This window comes from Pseudophryne corroboree, chromosome 5 (genome assembly GCF_028390025.1).
Source record: "Pseudophryne corroboree isolate aPseCor3 chromosome 5, aPseCor3.hap2, whole genome shotgun sequence".
Classification (NCBI taxonomy): Eukaryota; Metazoa; Chordata; class Amphibia; order Anura; family Myobatrachidae; genus Pseudophryne; species Pseudophryne corroboree.
The window spans coordinates 444,976,914-444,995,182 of record NC_086448.1 but is presented as its reverse complement, the minus strand read 5'-3'; the positions used below and the strand labels follow the sequence as shown (position 1 = coordinate 444,995,182).

The following is an 18,269-nucleotide window of genomic DNA, read 5'->3' as shown; positions in this document are numbered from 1 at the left end:
ATGCAAGTTGTCCATATCGACCTGCATGTTCAAACGACGGGAGACCAACGATGAATGAGTGCGGGGACGCGCGTCGTTCATCGTTGGTGCTCCACACTGAATGATATGACCGATATATCGGTCAAAAAATTAACAATATCTTCCATATCACTCACTATATCAACCGGTGTGTGTAGGGGGGCTTAAGTTGCAGAAATCTCTTGAGTAGTGATGACTGAAAACATGTCCTTTTAAAGAATATTACTGTTTAGTACCCTCCTGCTCAATTTGACATCCGGAGTCAAAGCCTTTAAAGATTAGGAGATTCTGTAGATAGCTGGTTGGAGTGTCTCTCCTGGACTCTCACCTACTCTGTTCTCAACCGCAAGTTGGCAACTGTGCTATGTCAGTCCCCTGTGGATATCGTGTGTGAGCACAAAGAAATACATCAGTTGTAGTTCGAGCAATTGATAGCATACTGTACTACTTTGCCTGCATGTAAGTTGAGAGGGCTGCTTATGATCATTTTCACTGTTTGGAAATTTTTCTCCTGAGGAATCAAATTTCTGAAAAAGATTCAATTCTTTTTAATATTGTTTGTCCTTTTCTGCTTTTTCTGTTTTTATTTGTACATTTATTTTTATGCTTATTAAGATTCCTCAGATTTTGAATGGATTAAAGCTGGGTACACACTTGAATGACCTGGCGATCTAGAGGCTAGCTGATACGATGTAACAATATATTATATGCGATGGCATAATACTGTATATCATTGCTGGGTCATTGTAACCGTATCTCATTGTATATAGTAATGAAAAGTGAATAAGACTAAAATTGCTGAGATTTTCGCAAGGAGTACGCAGGCTTGCACGGGTTGGGTATTCACTCTGTCTGGCCAGTGACTATCTGATCGCAAACCTCTGCAAATTCACAGAGGAGCGATCAGGTCTGAATTGGGCCCATAGTGCAGATTATCCTTTGAAAGGAGAACCTATCCATGATTTTGGACTCATGGATTTGATCCGAATTTATACAAACATATGGGGATTATTCAGTTGTCTTTTGTGTCCAAAGAGGAGTAATATCCTGTACACTAACTTTTAGGTGATTTTTTAACATGTGAACTTGGAAAGCGCTTTTTACAGTGTAATTCACTTTTTATTGTATATTGTTAAGTATTCTTTGGATGTATACTTTTTTTTTTTTTTAGCTGCACTTTAGTTTATTGCGCACCTGTCTAAAGTCTATTATCTACATTACATCATCTCATCTGATGTGCAGCACATTAGATGGGAAGATGCGACCACACAATTCTTAAAACAATGAATTTGGGGATACACAATATACGATGGCTATTGCGATCCATAGCGGATCGCAGGATTGGCCAGTATGTCGTTTAGTGTGTACCTAGTTTATGTAAACCCACGGGGACCCCCTAACAATATACTTTTACAAATTTCCTAATTGGTGCATAGGTATATTTATTACTGGATGGCACATTTATGAAGATCCACATTGGTGCTAATTATTTCACGTGTGATATTGAGGAGATCTGTAAAACATGCACTTTTTTAGGGGTCCCTGAGGACTGGATTTGGGAAACGCTGGATTAAGTTTTTGTTAAATACAGCACTGCATCTTGTGACTCTCTTTAGTTTATGGTGTACTGTACTTCATAGTTGTTAATAGAAATTACACTGAATCAGGTTTAAATAGTGATTATTTACATAACACTATGATAAAAAAACAATTTTGGGGACATTTTTTGAAAATATTAGCCAGTAAAAGGACTGTATTGCATGCAAAGCTACTTGTGATATTAATTTGTTGCATGATCTGTGGTTTACTGCTGTCTCATAAAATCAGTGGTTAATCCAGACATGTTTGGGATGATATGAGTGCCTTTTGATCACCTTTTTCATGTTGTTGAATTTTCAGTTACTATTATTCTATTTTGTGCAATAGGATTGAATGTTTAAAATGAGTTGTACCGGAGAAGACCCATCCCATTCAATTAAGAGAGCATACTTTTGTAAGGTAAGGCAAAGTTCAGTGTTTAATGCAGTGCTATACCCTATTTGAATGATTCATTTTTATTGCTGTTTGTGCCTCTCCTTGGGGTGTCAGGGGGCTGGAGACTGCTGCCCGCCTCACTTGCAGTGTACCCGGGAGAGATGTGAATGTGTCGTCTGCTACATCTGAATATATACATCTTAATACAAGAATGTATGTGTGTTTGATTTTTTTTTTCCTGACAGATCAACATTTGCATTTGTGTGCTTAATCTTCTGTTATCAATCTAGCTGTATGGATTAACAATATGTTTTGTTTTTTTTTTTTTGTCCTGTGTTCAGATTGAAATTCATTTATTTTTTGTGTTCAAAATAATCCAAAGAAAAAATAAGATTTTAAACCTACCGGTAAATATTTTTCTCCTAGTCCGTAGAGGATGCTGGGTACTCCGTAAGGACCATGGGGGATAGACGGTCTCCGCAGGAGACATGGGCACTAAAAAGAACTTTAGATATGGGTGTGCACTGGCTCCTCCCTCTATGCCCCTCCTCCAGACCTCAGTTAGAGAAACTGTGCCCAGAGAAGACGGACAGTACGAGGAAAGGATTTTTGTTAATCTAAGGGCAAGATTCATACCAGCCACACCAATTACACCGTATAACATGGAATATACAAACCAGTCAACAGTATAAAACAAAACAGTATCAGTCTGAGACTGATCAAAACTGTAATATAACCCTTAAGTATGGTCGCCCAGCATCCTCTACGGACTAGGAGAAAAAGATTTACCGGTAGGTTTAAAATCTTATTTTCTCTTACGTCCTAGAGGATGCTGGGGACTCCGTAAGGACCATCCGCACTCTCCCGCCCATTTGGAGCTTTGGTATACAAAGCTCCAAATGGGCGGGAGAGTGCGGATGACTCTGCAGCACCGATTGAGCAAACATGAGGTCCTCCTCAGCTAGGGTATCAAACTTGTTGAACTTCGCAAAGGTGTTTGAACCCGACCAAGTAGCAGCTCGGCACAGCTGTAATGCCGAGACACCTTGGGCAGCCGCCCAAGAAGAGCCCACCTTCCTAGTGGAATAGGCCTTTACAGAATTTGGTAACGGTAATCCAGCCGAAGAATGAGCCTGCTGAATCGTGTTACAGATCCAATGAGCAATAGTCTGTTTCGAAGCAGGAGCGCCAACCTTGTTGGCTGCATACAGGACAAACAGTACCTCTGTTTTCCTAACCCGAGCCGTTCTGGCCACATAAATTTTCAATGCCCTGACCACATCAAGGGACTCGGAATCCTCCAAGTCCCGTATAGCCACAGGCACCACAATAGGTTGGTTCATATGAAAAGAGGAAACCACCTTGGGCAAAAATTGAGGACGAGTCCGCAACGCCGCTCTATCCACATGGAAAATCAGATAGGGGCTTTTGTGAGATAAAGCCGCCAACTCCGACACTCGCCTTGCCGACGCCAAGGCCAACAACATGACCACTTTCCAAGTGAGATATTTTAATTCCACCGTTTTAAGTGGTTCAAGCCAGTGAGACTTGAGGAACCGCAACACCACGTTAAGGTCTCAGGGTGCCACTGGAGGTACAAAAGGAGGCTGGATATGCAGTACTCCCTTCACAAAAGTCTGGACTTCTGGGAGAGAAGCCAATTCCTTCTGAAAGAAAATGGATAGGGCCGAAATCTGAACCTTAATGGAGCCTAATTTTAGACCCAAATTCACTCCAGTCTGTAGGAAGTGAAGGAAACGGCCCAGATGGAATTCTTCCGGAGGAACATTCCTGGACTCGCACCAAGATACATACTTTCGCCATATACGGTGATAATGTTTTGCTGTTACGTCCTTCCTAGCCTTTATCAGAGTAGGAATGACCTCATCCGGAATACCCTTATCTGCTAGGATGCGGCGTTCAACAGCCATGCCGTCAAACGCAGCTGCGGTAAGTCTGTTGTAACAGGTCCTGTCTTAGAGGAAGAGGCCACGGATCTTCTTTGAGGATTTCCTGCAGATCCGGATACCAGGCCCTTCGCGGCCAATCTGGAACAATGAGAATTGTCTGTATTCCTCTTCGTCTTCTGATTCTTAATATCTTTGAGATGAGCGGAAGAGGAGGGAACACATAGACCGACTGAAACACCCATGGTGTCACCAGGGCGTCCACCGCCACTGCCTGAGGGTACCTTGACCTGGCGCAATACTTCGGTAGTTTCTTGTTGAGGCGTGACGCCATCATGTCTATCTGAGGCAGTCCCCACTGACTTGCAATCTCTGCGAAGACTTCCTGATGAAGTCCCCACTCCCCTGGATGTAGATCGTGTCTGCTGAGGAAGTCTGCTTCCCAGTTGTCCACTCCCGGAATGAAGACTGCTGTCAGAGCGCTTACATGATTTTCCGCCCAGCAAAAAATCCTGGTGGCTTCTGCCATTGCCACTCTGCTCTTTGTTCCGCCTTGGCGGTTTACATGCCCCACTGCGGTGATGTTGTCTGACTGAATCAGAACCGGTAGGTCGCGAAGCAAATTCTCCGCTTGACGAAGGGCGTTGTATATGGCCCTCAACTCCAGTACGTTGATGTGACGACAAGCCTCCTGGCACGACCAGAGACCTTGGAAGTTTCTTCCCTGTGTGACTGCTCCCCAACACCGGAGGCTCGCGTCCGTGGTTACCAGAACCCAGTCCTGAATGCCGAACCTGCGACACTCCAGAAGGTGAGCACTCTGCAGCTACCACAGGAGAGATACCCTGGCCCTCGGGGACAGGGTGATCATCTGATGAATCTGTAGATGTGACCCGGACCACTTGTCCAGAAGGTCCCATTGAAAAGTTCTCGCATGGAACCTGCCGAATGGAATGGCCTCGTAAGACGCCACCATCTTTCCCAGAACTCGAGTGCAGTGATGCACCGACACCCTCTTTGGCTTCAATAGGTCTCTGACCAAATTCATGAGTTCTTGGGCTTTTTCCATTGGAAGATAAACCCTCTTCTGGTCTGTATCCAGAATCATGCCTAAGAAAGGCAAACGAGTCGTTGGAATCAACTGTGACTTCGTGATATTGAGAATCCAGCCGTGCTGTTGCAACACCCTCAGGGAGAGTGATACGCTGTTCAGCAACTGTTCTCTCGATCTCGCTTTTATTAGGAGGTCGTCCAAGTACGGGATAATTGTGACACCCTGCTTGCGCAGGAGCACCATCATTTCCGCCATTACCTTGGTGAAAATCCTCGGGGCCGTGGAAAGCCCAAACGGCAACGTCTGAAATTGGTAATGACAATCCTGTACAGCAAATCTCAGGAACGCCTGATTAGGCGGATATACGGGGACATGAAGGTATGCATCCTTTATGTACAGGGACACCATATAATCCCCCCCTTCCAGGCTGGCGATGACCGCTCTGAGCGATTCCATCTTGAACTTGAACCTTTTTAAGTATAGGTTCAAGGATTTTAAATTCAAAATGGGTCTGACCGAACCGTCCGGTTTCGGGACTACAAACAGGGTTGAGTAATACCCCATCCCCTGCTGAAGCAGGTGGACTTTGACCACCACTTGTTGAAGACACAATTTTTGAATTGCATTTAAAACTATCTCCCTCTCTGGGGGAGAAGCCGGTAGGGGCGATTTGAAAAACCGGCGAGGAGGCACCGCTTCGAATTCCAGCTTGTAACCCTGGGAAACAATTTCTATTGCCCAGGGATCCACCTGTGAGTGAACCCAGACGTGGCTGAAAAGTAGAAGACGTGCCCCCACTGGGGCGGACTCCCTCAGCGGAGCCCCAGCGTCATGCAGTGGATTTTGTAGAGGCCGGGGAAGACTTCTGCTCCTGGGAACTAGCTGTGGTTGGCAGCTTTTTCCCTTTGCCCTTACCTCTGGCAAGAAAGGAAGATCCCCGCACACTCTTGGTTTTATGCGACCGAAAGGACTGCATCTGATAATGTGGCGTTTTCTTAGGCTGTGAGGAAACCTAAGGCAAAAAAGTTGATTTACCTGCCGTTGCTGTGGAAACTAGGTCCGTGAGACCTTCCCTAAACAATTCCTCACCCTTGTAAGGTAAAACCTCCATATGCCTCTTCGAGTCGGCATCACCCGTCCATTGTCGGGTCCATAGGGCTCGTCTAGCAGAAATCGCCATAGCGTTGGCTCTGGAACCCAGTAAGCCAACATCTCTCTGAGCATCTCTCATATATAAGACAGCATCTTTAATATGACCCATGGTCAATAAAATGGTTTCCTTATCCAGCGTATCTAAATCAGCAGATAAGGTATCTGTCCACGCTGCTACAGCGCTACAAACCCAAGCCGACGCTATCGCCGGTCTGAGTAAGGCACCACCAGTATGTGTGTAAATAGACTTCAAGGTAGTCTCCTGCCTGCGATCAGCAGGATCTTTGAGGGTTGCCGTATCTTGAGATGGCAGCGCTACCGTTTTGGATAAGCGTGTCAACGCTTTGTCCGCCCTTGGTGAGTATTCCCACCGTATTTTGTCCTTAGTCGGGAAAGGATGCGCCATATGAATCCTTTTGGGTATCTGTAGTCTTTTGTCTGGAGATTCCCAAGCCTTTTCAAATAATTCGTTCAGCTCATGAGATGGGGGAAAGGTTACCTCAGGTTTCTTTTCCTTATACATGCGCACCCTCGTGTCAGGGACAGAGGGTTCATCCGTGATATGCAACACCTCCTTTTATTGCAATAATCATATAATGAATACTTTTAGCCAACTTTGGCTGCAACTTTGCATCTTCGTAGTTGACACTGGAGTCAGAATCCGTGTCGGTATCAGTGTCTACTATTTTGATAGTGGGCGCTTTTGAGACCCCGAAGGCCCCTGCGACATAGTGAAAGGCAGGGCTAGACTCCCTGTACATTCCCTGGACTCAGCTTTGTCCAACCTTTTGTGCAATAAATTCACATTTGCATTTAAAACATTCCACATATCCAACCAGTCAGGTGTCGGCGTTGCTGACTGAGACACTACACTCATTTGCTCTACCTCCTCCCTAGAAGAGCCTTCCGCTTCAGACATGCCGACACACGCGTACCGACACCCCACACACTCAGGGAATTCTCTAACTGGAGACAAGGCCCTTTGGAGAGACAGAGAGAGAGTATGCCAGCACACACCCGGCGCCAATGGCCCTGGACAAAAAAATACCCAGTTAGCGCTTTTATTTCATATAAATATATCACTGCGCCAAATTATGTGCCCCCCCTTCTTTAAAACTCTCTGTCACCGTGTTCAGCAGGGGAGAGTCCGGGGAGCCAGCTTCTCAGCGGTGTGCTGTGGAGAAAATGGCGCTGGTGAGTGCTTAGGATCAAGCTCCGCCCGCTCAGCGGCGGGCTTCGGTCCCGCTTGATTTCGTTTAAAAACTGGCGGGGGATCTCTAATATACAGTACAGAGCCTGTATATGTACTGTTTTTGCCAGACCAGAGGTTTAAATTGCTTCCCAGGGCGCCCCCCCTGCGCCCTGCACCCTACACCCTTACAGTGCCTGCCGTGTGTGTGTGTTATGTGGGAGCAATGGCGCGCAGCGTTGCCTCAGTGAAGATCCGAAGTCTTCTGCCACCTCTGAAGTCTTCTTACCTTCTCATACTCACCCGGCTTCTATCTTCCGGCTCTGTGAGGAGGACGGCGGCGCGGCTCCGGGACGAACAGCTAGGAGAGACCTGCGTTGCGACTCCCTCTGGAGCTAATGGTATCCAGTAGCCTAAGAAGCAGAGCCTAGCATTTAAGTAGGTCTGCTTCTCTCTCCTCAGTCCCTCGATGCAGGGAGCCTGTTGCCAGCAGGCTCCCTGAAAGTAAAAAAACCTAACAAAAGTTATTTCTTTCAGGAAACTCAGGAGAGCTCCCTGTAATGCACCCAGTCTCCTCTGGGCACAGTATCAAACTGAGGTCTGGAGGAGGGGCATAGAGGGAGGAGCCAGTGCACACCCATATCTAAAGTTCTTTTTAGTGTCCATGTCTCCTGCGGAGCCCGTCTATCCCCCATGGTCCTTACGGAGTCCCCAGCATCCTCTAGGACGCAAGAGAAAAAGGAATGAACTGTAAATGGAAATTAATTTTCTGTTTGTTTGTAATCCTTTCTTTTTCTGCTCCTTCCCTCTCCCATCTCATTTCACTCACTAATGATATGGAAGTGTATGACAGTTCTGGTGCTACAAGCAGTTTTGTTTTGGTCCTTCTCTGACCATGCATCTAGAGCCACAGGTGAAGTTCTGGTGTAGGCTTAATTACAAATATGCATTTCATACAGTTGCTTTTCTAGTCACAGCTATTCAATGCAGCTAGGCATACATGTGCACATGAAAATTCGACAATAATACTGGCCTGTTGTTGGTCCCTGCTAGTACAAAAGTGGAAGCTGCAGTATACAGACTCTCACTGCAGTTGTACTGGGTTGTAAGCAAAATTAGTCTCTACAAAAAGTAAGTTTGTCACTTAAGTATAAATTATGACAAGGCAGTGTTGGGGGGGGATTCAAATGTTCACGCGCCCCCTATCTCCCCTCTATAGTGACGGGAGATAGAAGAGCGATAATCAAAGGACCCCCATTATCGCGCTGATCATGCTCAGTACAGACAGGTATAGGCACACAAAGCACCGAGTCCCGACCAAACTAATGGGCGTGATCGTGAAGAGACCCATTTGGGCACCCAAATGGGTCTCTTTTACGCGCATTTCAGCTCGCTACCTCCAGAGGTAGCGAGCTGAAATGAACTTGTTGCGCCTGTCGGCAGTAAGATTAGAATAATGGGGCCGGAGGGGGAGGCGGACATTTGAATCTGGCCCTATGACACCCTTATATGTAAACTGCAATTTGTGTCACATAAATTATGGTACCTTTTAATAGAATTAACTTCACCTACTAAATGAACTCAAGAAAGGCTCTGTTTGCAGCTGGATGGATTATTAAGAAATCAATAGTGTGGGCTGTCTCCTCCCTCTATGCCCCTCCTACCAGACTCAGTTTAGAAAATGTGCCCGAAGGAGCTGGTCACGCTTTGGAGAGCTCCTGAAGAGTTTTCTACTTTTATTTTTAATGTTTGTTATTTTCAGTCAGGTCTGTTTAGGCAACAGCCTGACTGCTTTGTGGGACTTAGGGGGGAGAACGACCCAACTTCCTAGAGAGTTAATGGTTCTGTTTCTCTGCTGGCAGGACAGTGAGCTCCTTAGGGAGCTATTTGCAAGCCACACCATGGTGCAGCAAGGCGCCCCCCCTAACAGAGCCTGAAGTTTGAAGAGTGGTGATTACAGCGCCAGCATCCCTGGTTGGCGGGTCGCTGGTGGGAATGGCGGCACTAGGGTAGGAGTGCAGCTCTGAGTGCAGGCTGCGCTCCAGGGACACTCAGACAGGACACAGCTGCGGCGGGGTCCCTCTGTGAGGGTTGCGCTGAGCCATCCATCCTACCCACACTGGCCACACTTGCTAACAGGTGTCTCTACAGTTGGTTAGCACAAACTACAAAATCCTCAGGGCCAGTATAAATGTTATAAAGTGCGGAAAGCCACGTGCCATTTTAGTGGTCGGGGCTTCCCACTGAGCGGATCCAGCGGCTCTCCAGCGCCATTTCCCTCTGCAGCTCAGACACAGCAGCATTACAAGGGAGGCGCAGCTCCTCTGACAAGACCCCAAGTCTCCTCAGCGGTACCCGGGGGTCTTAGTGGGGGGAGGGGGTGGGTCTTGAGGCAGTCTATGGATGACCTGATACATAGAGATTCAGCTCCCATGCCTGCACTCCAAGCTTTCGCTATTTGCCCACAAAAACGTACTCTGGCCCAAATCATGCGTGGTGATATGGATCCTGATACAACAGATCCTGAGGAGGGTGAAGTGGGTAAGAGTGTGTGTGGGGGGGGGGGGGGGGATGCTGTCCTGTCACAGGGAATACAGGCCCTCATTGAGGCTATCAGAACTGTCCTACATATTCCTGCAAGACGGATGAGGTTGACGAAGTGTCTTATTTTAATACTTAAAAGAAATCCTTGGCTACCTTCCCCGCTTCAAAGGAATTAAATGCCCTGTTTGAAGAAATGGGGGTAAACCCTGATAAAAAGTTTCAGATCCCTAAGAGATTTTTTCTCTTACGTCCTAGAGGATGCTGGGGACTCCGTAAGGACCATGGGGATAGACGGGCTCCGCATGAGACACGGGCACTTTAGATCTGGTGTGCACTGGCTCCTCCCTCTATGGCCCTCCTCCAGACCTCAGTTTGATACTGTGCCCAGTGGAGACTGGGTGCTTTTCAGAGAGCTCTCCTGAGCTTTCTGACAAAGTATATTTGTTAGGTTTTTTATTTTCAGGGAGCCTGCTGGCAACAGACTCCCTGCATCGAGGGACTGAGGAGAGAGAAGCAGACCGACTTCTGTGAGTTTCAAGGCTCTGCTTCTTAGGCAACTTTACACCATTAGCTCCAGAGTGAGTCAGAACACAGGTCTCACCCTGGAGTTCGTCCCGGAGCCGCGCCGCCGTCCTCCTCACAGAGCCGGAAGATAGAAGCCGGGTGAGTATTAGATGAAAAGAAGACTTCAGAGGCGGCAGAAGACTTCATGATCTTCACTGAGGTAACGCACAGCAGTGCAGCTGTGCACCATTGCTCCCACACACCTCACACACGGCAGTCACTGTAAGGGTGCAGGGCGCAGGGGGGGCGCCCTGGGCAGCAATATAAACCTCATTTCTGGCAAAAGAGATATATATACAGCTAGGCACTGTATATATAAAGAGCCCCCGCCAGTTTTTATTATATTTAAGCGGGACAGAAGCCCGCCGCCGAGGGGGCGAGGCTTCTCCTTCAGCACTCGCCAGCGCCATTTTCTCCACAGCACAGCTGAGAGGAAGCTCCCCGGACTCTCCCCTGCTTATCCACTGTGAAAGGGGCTTTCAGAGAAGAGGGGGACACACATAATTGGCAGCAGATAATAGTATTACAGCGCTACTGGGTAAACACATTGTGTGTTTTTCCTGGGGTATTAGCGCTGGGTGTGTGCTGGCATACTCTCTCTCTGTCTCTCCAAAGGGCCTTGTGGGGGAACTGTCTTCAGATAAGAGGATTCCCTGAGTGTGTGGTGTGTCGGTACATGTGTGTCGACATGCCTGAGGTAAAAGGCTCTTCTAAGGAGGAGATGGAGCAAATGTGTGTGTGTGTGGTGTCTCCATCGACAACGCCGACACCTGACTGGATATGTGGAATTAAGTGCTGAGGTAAATTTATTGCACAAAAGATTAGAGAACAGACAGGGAATCTACCCATGTCTGTCCCTATGTCGCAGGGACCTTCAGAGTCTCAAGAAGCCCACTATCCAAAATAATAGACACTGATACCGACACGGAGTCTGACTCCAGTGTCGACTACGATGATGCAAAGTTACAGCCAAAACTGGCAGAAAAGTATTCAATATATGATTATTGTAATAAAAGATGTTTTGCAGATCACTGATGACCCATCTGTCCCTGACACGAGGGTACACATGTTTAAGGGGAAGAAAGCTGAGATAACATTCCCCCCCTCTCATGAACCAAATGAATTGTGTGAAAAAGAGCGGGAATCTCCAGACAAGAAACTGCAGTTTCCCAAAATAATTCTCATGGCGTATCCTTTCCCTGCTAGGGCCAGGATACGATGGGAATCCTCCCCTAGGGTGGACAAGGCATTGACACGTTTACCCAAAAGGTAGCGCTGACATACCAAGATACAGCTACCCTCAGGGATCCTGCAGATAGCATGCAGAAAAGTACTTTGAAGTCCATTTACACACATTCTGGTACACTACTCAGACCGGCGATTGTGTCGGCAGGGGTTTATAGTGCTGTAGCAGCGTGGACAGATACCTTATCAGCGGAGATTGAAACCCTAGATAAGGATACCATGTTATTGACCCTAGGATATATAAAAGATGCTGTCTTATATATAAGACATGCTCAAAGAGACATTGGTCTACTGGGTTCTAGAGTCAACGCTATGTCGATTTCTGATAGGCGTGTCCTGTGGAACATGCAATGGACAGGTGATGCCGACTAAAAGAGGCATATGGAGGTTTTACCTTACAAGGGTGAGGAATTGTGTGGAGAAGGGCTCTCGAACCTGGTCTCCACAGCTATAGCTGGTAAATCTGATCTTTTGCCTTATATTCCCTCACAGCCTAAGAAAGCACGACATTATCAAATGCAGTCCTTTCGGTCGCAGAAAAACAAGAAATTACGAGGAGCGTCCTTTCTTACCAGAGGTAAGGGTGCAGGGCACAGCTAGTTCCCAGGAACAGAAGTCCTCCCCAGCCTCTTCTAAATCCACCGCATGACGCTGGGGCTCCGCTAAGGGAGTCCGCCCCAGTGGGAGCACGTCTTCGACTCTTCAGCCACATCTGAGTACTCTCACAGGTGGATCCCTGGGCAATAGAAATTGTTTCTCAGGTTTACAAGCCTCCTCGCCGGTTTTCCTTATTGGCCCTACCGGCTTCTCCCCTAGAAAGGGAGATAATATTAAATACAATTCACACATTGTATCTCCAACAGGTGGTACTCAAGGTTCCCCTCCTTCAACAAGGAAGGGGATATTACTCAACCTTGGCTGTAGTCCCGAAACCGGACGGTTCGGTCAGACCTATTTTAAAAATAAAATCTCTGAACCTATACTTGAAAAGTTTCAAATTCAAGGTGGAATCGCTCAGAGCGATCATCGCCGGCCTGGAAGGGTTTTTTTTAATGGTGTATCTAGACATAAAGGCTGCATACCTTCATGTTCCCATTTATCCACCCCATCAGGCGTACCTGAGAATTACGGTACAGTATTGTCATTACCAATTTCAGGGTAATTGGCGGAAATGATGGTGCTCATACGCAAGCAAGGAGTCACAATTATCCCATACTTGGACGATCTCCTAATAAGGCCGAGATCAAAAGAGCAGTTGTTGAACAGCGTGTCACTTTCGCTGAAGGTGTCACAGCAACTCGGCTGGATTCTCAATATTCCGAAGTCACAGTTGGTTCCTAAGACTCGTCTGCCCTTCTTGGGTATGATTCTGAATACGGACCAGAAATGGGTTTATCTTCCGACAGAGAAGGCCCAGGAACTAATGACTCTGGTAAAACACCTATTAAAGCCAAAACAGGTGTCAGTGCATCACTGCACTCGGGTCCTGGGAAAGACGGTGGCATCTTACGGGGCCATTCCCTTCGGCAAGTTCCATGCGAGGACTTTCCAATGGGATCTACGGAACAAGTGGTCCGGATCACATCTACAGATGCATCAGTTAATCACCCTGTCCCCTAGGGCCAGGGTGTCTCTCCTATGGTGGCTGCAGAGTGCTCACCTTCTGCAAGGTCGCAGGTTCGCCATCCAGGACTGGATTCTGGTAGCCACGGACGCGAGCCTCCGAGGTGGGGAGCAGTCACACAGGGAAGAAACTTCCGAGGTCTTTGGGTCAAGTCAAAAAAACTTGTATTCAAATCAACATCCTGGAGCTGAGGGCCATATACAACGCCCTTCGGCAAGCGGAAACATTGCTTTGAGACCTACCGGTTCTGATCCAGTCAGACAACATCACAGCAGTGTCTCATGTAAACCGCCAAGGCGGCACAAAGAGCAGAGTGGAAATGGCAGAAGCCACCAGGATTCTCCGCTGGGCGGAAAATCATTTAAGCGCATTTTCAGCAGTTCATTCCGGGAGTTGATAACTGAGAAGCAGACTTCCTCAGCAAACACGACCTGCATCCAAGAGAGGACTTCTTTAGGAAGCCTGCGCACAGATTGCAAGTCAGTGGGAACAACCACAGATAGACATGATGGCGTCCCGCCTCAACGAGAAGCTACAGAGATATTGCACCAGGTCAAGAGACCCTCAGGCAGTAGCTGTAGATTCCCTAGTGACACCGTGGGTGTTCCAGTCGGTCTATGTATTTCCCACTCTTCCTCTCATACCCATGGTGTTGAGAATGGTAGGAGGGAGAGGAATGAGAACAATCCTCATTGTTCCAGATTGGCCACGAAGGACCTGGTATCCGGATCTGCAGGAAATGCTCACAGAAGATCCGTGGCCTCTTCCTCTAAGACAGGACCGGTTGCAACAGGGGCCATGTCTATTCCAAGACTTACCGCGGCTGCGTTGGACGGCATGGCAGTTGAACGCCGGATCCTAGCGGATAAGGGTATTCCGGAGGAGGTCATTCCTACGCTAATAAAGGCTAGGAAGGACATGACATCTAAACATTATCACCGTATATGGCGAAAATATGTTTCTTGATGTGAGGCCAGGAATGCTCCTACCGAAGAATTCCATCTAGGCCATTTCCTTCACTGCAAACTGGAGTGAATTTCGGCCTAAAATTAGGATCTATTAAGGTTCAGATTTCGGCCTTATCCATTTTCTTTCAAAAGGAATTGGCCTCTCTCCCTGAAGTACAAACTATTGTGAAGGGAGTACTGCATATTCAGCCTCCTTTTGCACCTCCGGTGACGCCTTGAGACCTTAACGTGGTGTTAAGTTTCATTAAGTCACACTGGTTTGAACCACTTAAAACGGTGGAGTGTAAAAATCTCACTTAGAAGGTGGTCATGTTATTAGCCTTGGCTTCGGCTAGGCGAGTGTCGGAATTAGCGGCTTTATCACATAAAAGCCCCTATCTGGTTTTTCATATGGATAGAGCGGAATTGCGGACCCGTCCTCAATTCCTGCCAAAAGTGGTTTCATCCTTTCATATGAACTATTGTGGTGCCTGTGGCTACGCGTGACATGGAGGATCCCGAGTCCCTTGATGTGGTCAGGGCTTTGAAAATTTACGTGGCCAGATCGGCTACAGTCAGAAAAACAGAAGCACTGTTTGTCATGTATGCAACCAACAAGATTGGTGCCCCTGCTTCAAAGTAGACTATTGCTCGCTGGATCTGTAACACGATTCAGCAGGCGCATTCTATGGCGGGATTGCCGTTACCTAAATCGGTCAAGGCCCATTCCACTAGGAAGGTGGGCTCTTCTTGGGCGGCTGCCAGAGGGGTCTCTGCGCTACAGCTGTGCCGAGCTACTACTTGGTCGGGTTCATACTCCTTTGCAAAGTTCTATAAGTTTGATACCCTGGCTGATGAGGACCTCATGTTTGCTCAATCGGTGCTGCAGAGTCATCCGCACTCTCGCGCCTGTTCGGGAGCTTTGGTATAAGCCCCATGGTCCTTGCGGAGTCCCCAGCATCCTCTAGGACGTAAGAGAAAATAAGATTTTAAACCTACCGGTAAATCTTTTTCTCCTAGTCCGTAGAGGATGTTGGGCGCCCGTCCCAAGTGCGGACTACTTCTGCAAGACCTGTATATAGTTATTGCTTAAATAAGGGTTATGTTATAATCTCATCGGTCTTGGACTGATGCTATGTCGTTTTCATACTGTTAACTGGATAGTATATCACAAGTTATATGGTGTGGCTGGTATGAATCTTGCCCTTGGATTAACAAAAATTCTTTCCTCGTACTGTCCGTCTCCTCTGGGCACAGTTTCTCTAACTGAGGTCTGGAGGAGGGGCATAGAGGGAGGAGCCAGTGCACACCAGATCTAAAGTCGTTCTTAAAGTGCCCATGTCTCCTGCGGAGCCTGTCTATCCCCATGGTCCTTACGGAGTCCCCAGCATCCTCTACGGACTACGAGAAAATGATTTACCAGTAGGTTTAAAATCTTATTTTTTCTACCCTTCCCTTTCCTGCAGAGGATAGGAAGAAATGGGAAAACCCACCGATTGTGGACGCATCTGTGTCCAGGTTGTTGTGTAAGATAGTCTTACTAGTTCCCGGGGCTGCGTCCTTAAAATATACTGCTGACCACAAGATTGAGACCACTCTCAAGTCTTTATACACATCGGCTGGGGTGGCCCAGAGACCCGCTATTGCTTGTACATGGATCACTATGGCCATTGCTAAATGGTCAGATAATCTAATTGACGGTTTAGATTCCTTAACCAGGAACGATATTGTTTTACTCCTGCAGCATATTCAGGATTCTGCTAACTTTATGGTGGAGGCCACCAAATAAATTGGTCTACTCAACGCACGCACCACTGCCATGGCAGTGTCAGCACGTAGGGGCTTGTGGCTACGCCAGTGGACTGTGGATGCGGATTCCAGGAAAGGCGTGGAAAGCATACCATTCACGGGTGAGGCTCTGTTTGGAGTTGAACTGGAGACGTGGATATCCAAGGCTACTGCGGGTAAGTCTACATACCTTCCTTCCGCAGCAATACCAGCAAGGAAAACCTACTCTGCCCCAACTCTGCAGTCCTTTCGGACAGCAAAATTTAAAGGCATATCCAAGGGTTCTTCAACAACCTTCAAAGGGAATAGAGGTAAACCCAGAAAACCCGCTGTTGCAGGTTCTCAGGAACAGGCCTCCTGGTCTGGTTCCTCAAAGCCTTCAGCATGACGGTGGCGCACACTGCCTGGAAGACAGACATGTGGGAGCCAGGTTGCGTTATTTCAGTCACATCTGGGCAACATCATGCCAAGATCCCTGGGTAAAAGATCTTATCACACAGGGTTACAGACTGGAGTTTCAGGAACCTCCGCCTCTCAGATTCTTCAAATCAGGCTTACCAGCTTCTCCAGAAGCAAGTTTGACCTTACAGGCAGCAATTCAGAAACTGGTACAGACCCAGGTCATTGTTCCAGTTTCAATTCAACTACAAAACAAAGGATTTTATTCCAGCCTATTTGTGGTACCGAAACTAGACTGTTCGGTAAGGACCATATTGAACATCAAGTCACTGAACACGTATTTAAGGGTGTTCAAATTCAAGACACAGTCTCTGAGAGCGGTGATCTCGAGTCTGGAAGAAGGGGAATTCCTGGTGTCTCTGGACATCAAGGATGCGTACCTTCATGTTCTGATTTTGCCGCCTCATAAGGTTTATCTGAGGTTTGCGTTGCAGGACTGTCACTACCAGTTCCAGGCCCTGCCATTTGACCTCTCTACGGCACCGAGGGTGTTTACCAAGGTAATGGCAGAGATGATGTTTCTCCTCCGCGTGCAGGTGGTGAACATTATACCATACCTGGACGACCTGCTGATCAAGGCGCCGCCCAGAGAGAAGTTGTTGCATAGCATTGCCCTGTTGACTCGCCTACTCCAGGATCATGGGTGGATTCTGAACTTGCCGAAATCTCACCTGGACCCAACAAGGAGACTTCCTTTCTTGGAAATGATACTGGATACAGAGGCACAGAAAGTGTTTCTTCTGATGGAAAAGGCATTGGTGAATCCAGTCAATGGTGCGGGAAGTTCTGAAACTGTCCCTGATATCAGTGCATATTTGCATCCGCCTCCTGGAAAGATGGTAGCCTCTTTCGAGGCACTACAGTGCGGACGGTTTCACGCAATGCCCTTCCAGCTTGATGTTTGACAAGTGGCCCGGATCGCATCTTCACATGCACCAGAGGATACGTCTGTAGCAAAAAGCCAGGCTCCCCCTTCTGTGGTGGCTTCAGATGTCTCACCTGACCAAGGGTCGCCGGTTGGGGATTCAATATTGGATTCTGCTAACCACAGACGCAAGCCTCAGGTTGCGGAGCAGTCACCCAAGGGGAACAGTTCCAAGGAAAATGGTCAAGTCAGGAGGCCATTCTTCCGATCAGCATTCTGGAACTAAGAGCCATATACAACGCCCTTCTTCAGGCGTCACATCTTCTTCAAGATCAAGCCATTCAGGTTCAGTCGGACAACGTGATAGCTGTAACGTACATAAACAGACAGGGAGGAATGAAGAGAAGAGCTGCGATGCCAGAGGTAACACAAATTCTACTCTGGGCAGAAAGACACGCGGTGGCGTTGTCGGCAATCTTCATTCTGGGAGTAGACAACTGGGAAGCGGACTTTCTTAGCAGGCACGACCTCCACCCTGGAGAGTGGGGCCTTCACCCACGAGTGTTCGAGTCCATAACACGTTGGTGGGGAATTCTGCCTCAACAAGAAGCTAAAGCGCTATTGTTCCAGGTCAAAGGACCCACAAGCTGTGGCGGTGGATGCTCTGGTGACTCCATGGCTTTGGGGGAAGTGTATGGTTCCTGTATAGTACAGGAGCCAAAGAGAAAAGAAAGACTGTCTTTTCTGGGGCACACTTTTATTGAAAAATAGTAGTTAATCTTGTAATGTTTAAAATGTAACTTTTATTAATAGTCCTCTAAAAAAATGGCTATAAGGCAAAGAGCAAAGTAACAATAATGTTAATACGCAATTGTCATAGAATTGGGTCTATCCCAAAAGTAAATTAATGGGTTAAAGTTAGGTGATATGAATCAAACT

The 18,269-nt window shown here is 47.4% G+C and overlaps 1 protein-coding gene across 6 annotated transcripts in view; it reads left to right on the top strand.

Annotated features, from left to right (window-relative positions):
* LOC134927845 (uncharacterized) overlaps positions 1 to 18,269 on the top strand; it is a 491,244-nt gene that overhangs the window by 49,219 nt on the left and 423,756 nt on the right. For all 6 annotated transcript variants that reach the window (XM_063922906.1, XM_063922905.1, XM_063922901.1 and 3 more), the window contains exon 2: positions 1,945 to 2,016. Coding sequence is in view for 5 of the 6 variants with exons in the window: in XM_063922905.1 (XP_063778975.1) it covers positions 1,951 to 2,016 (66 nt within the window). In the remaining variant the exon portion in view is untranslated. The remainder of the gene's footprint in view (positions 1 to 1,944; positions 2,017 to 18,269) is intronic.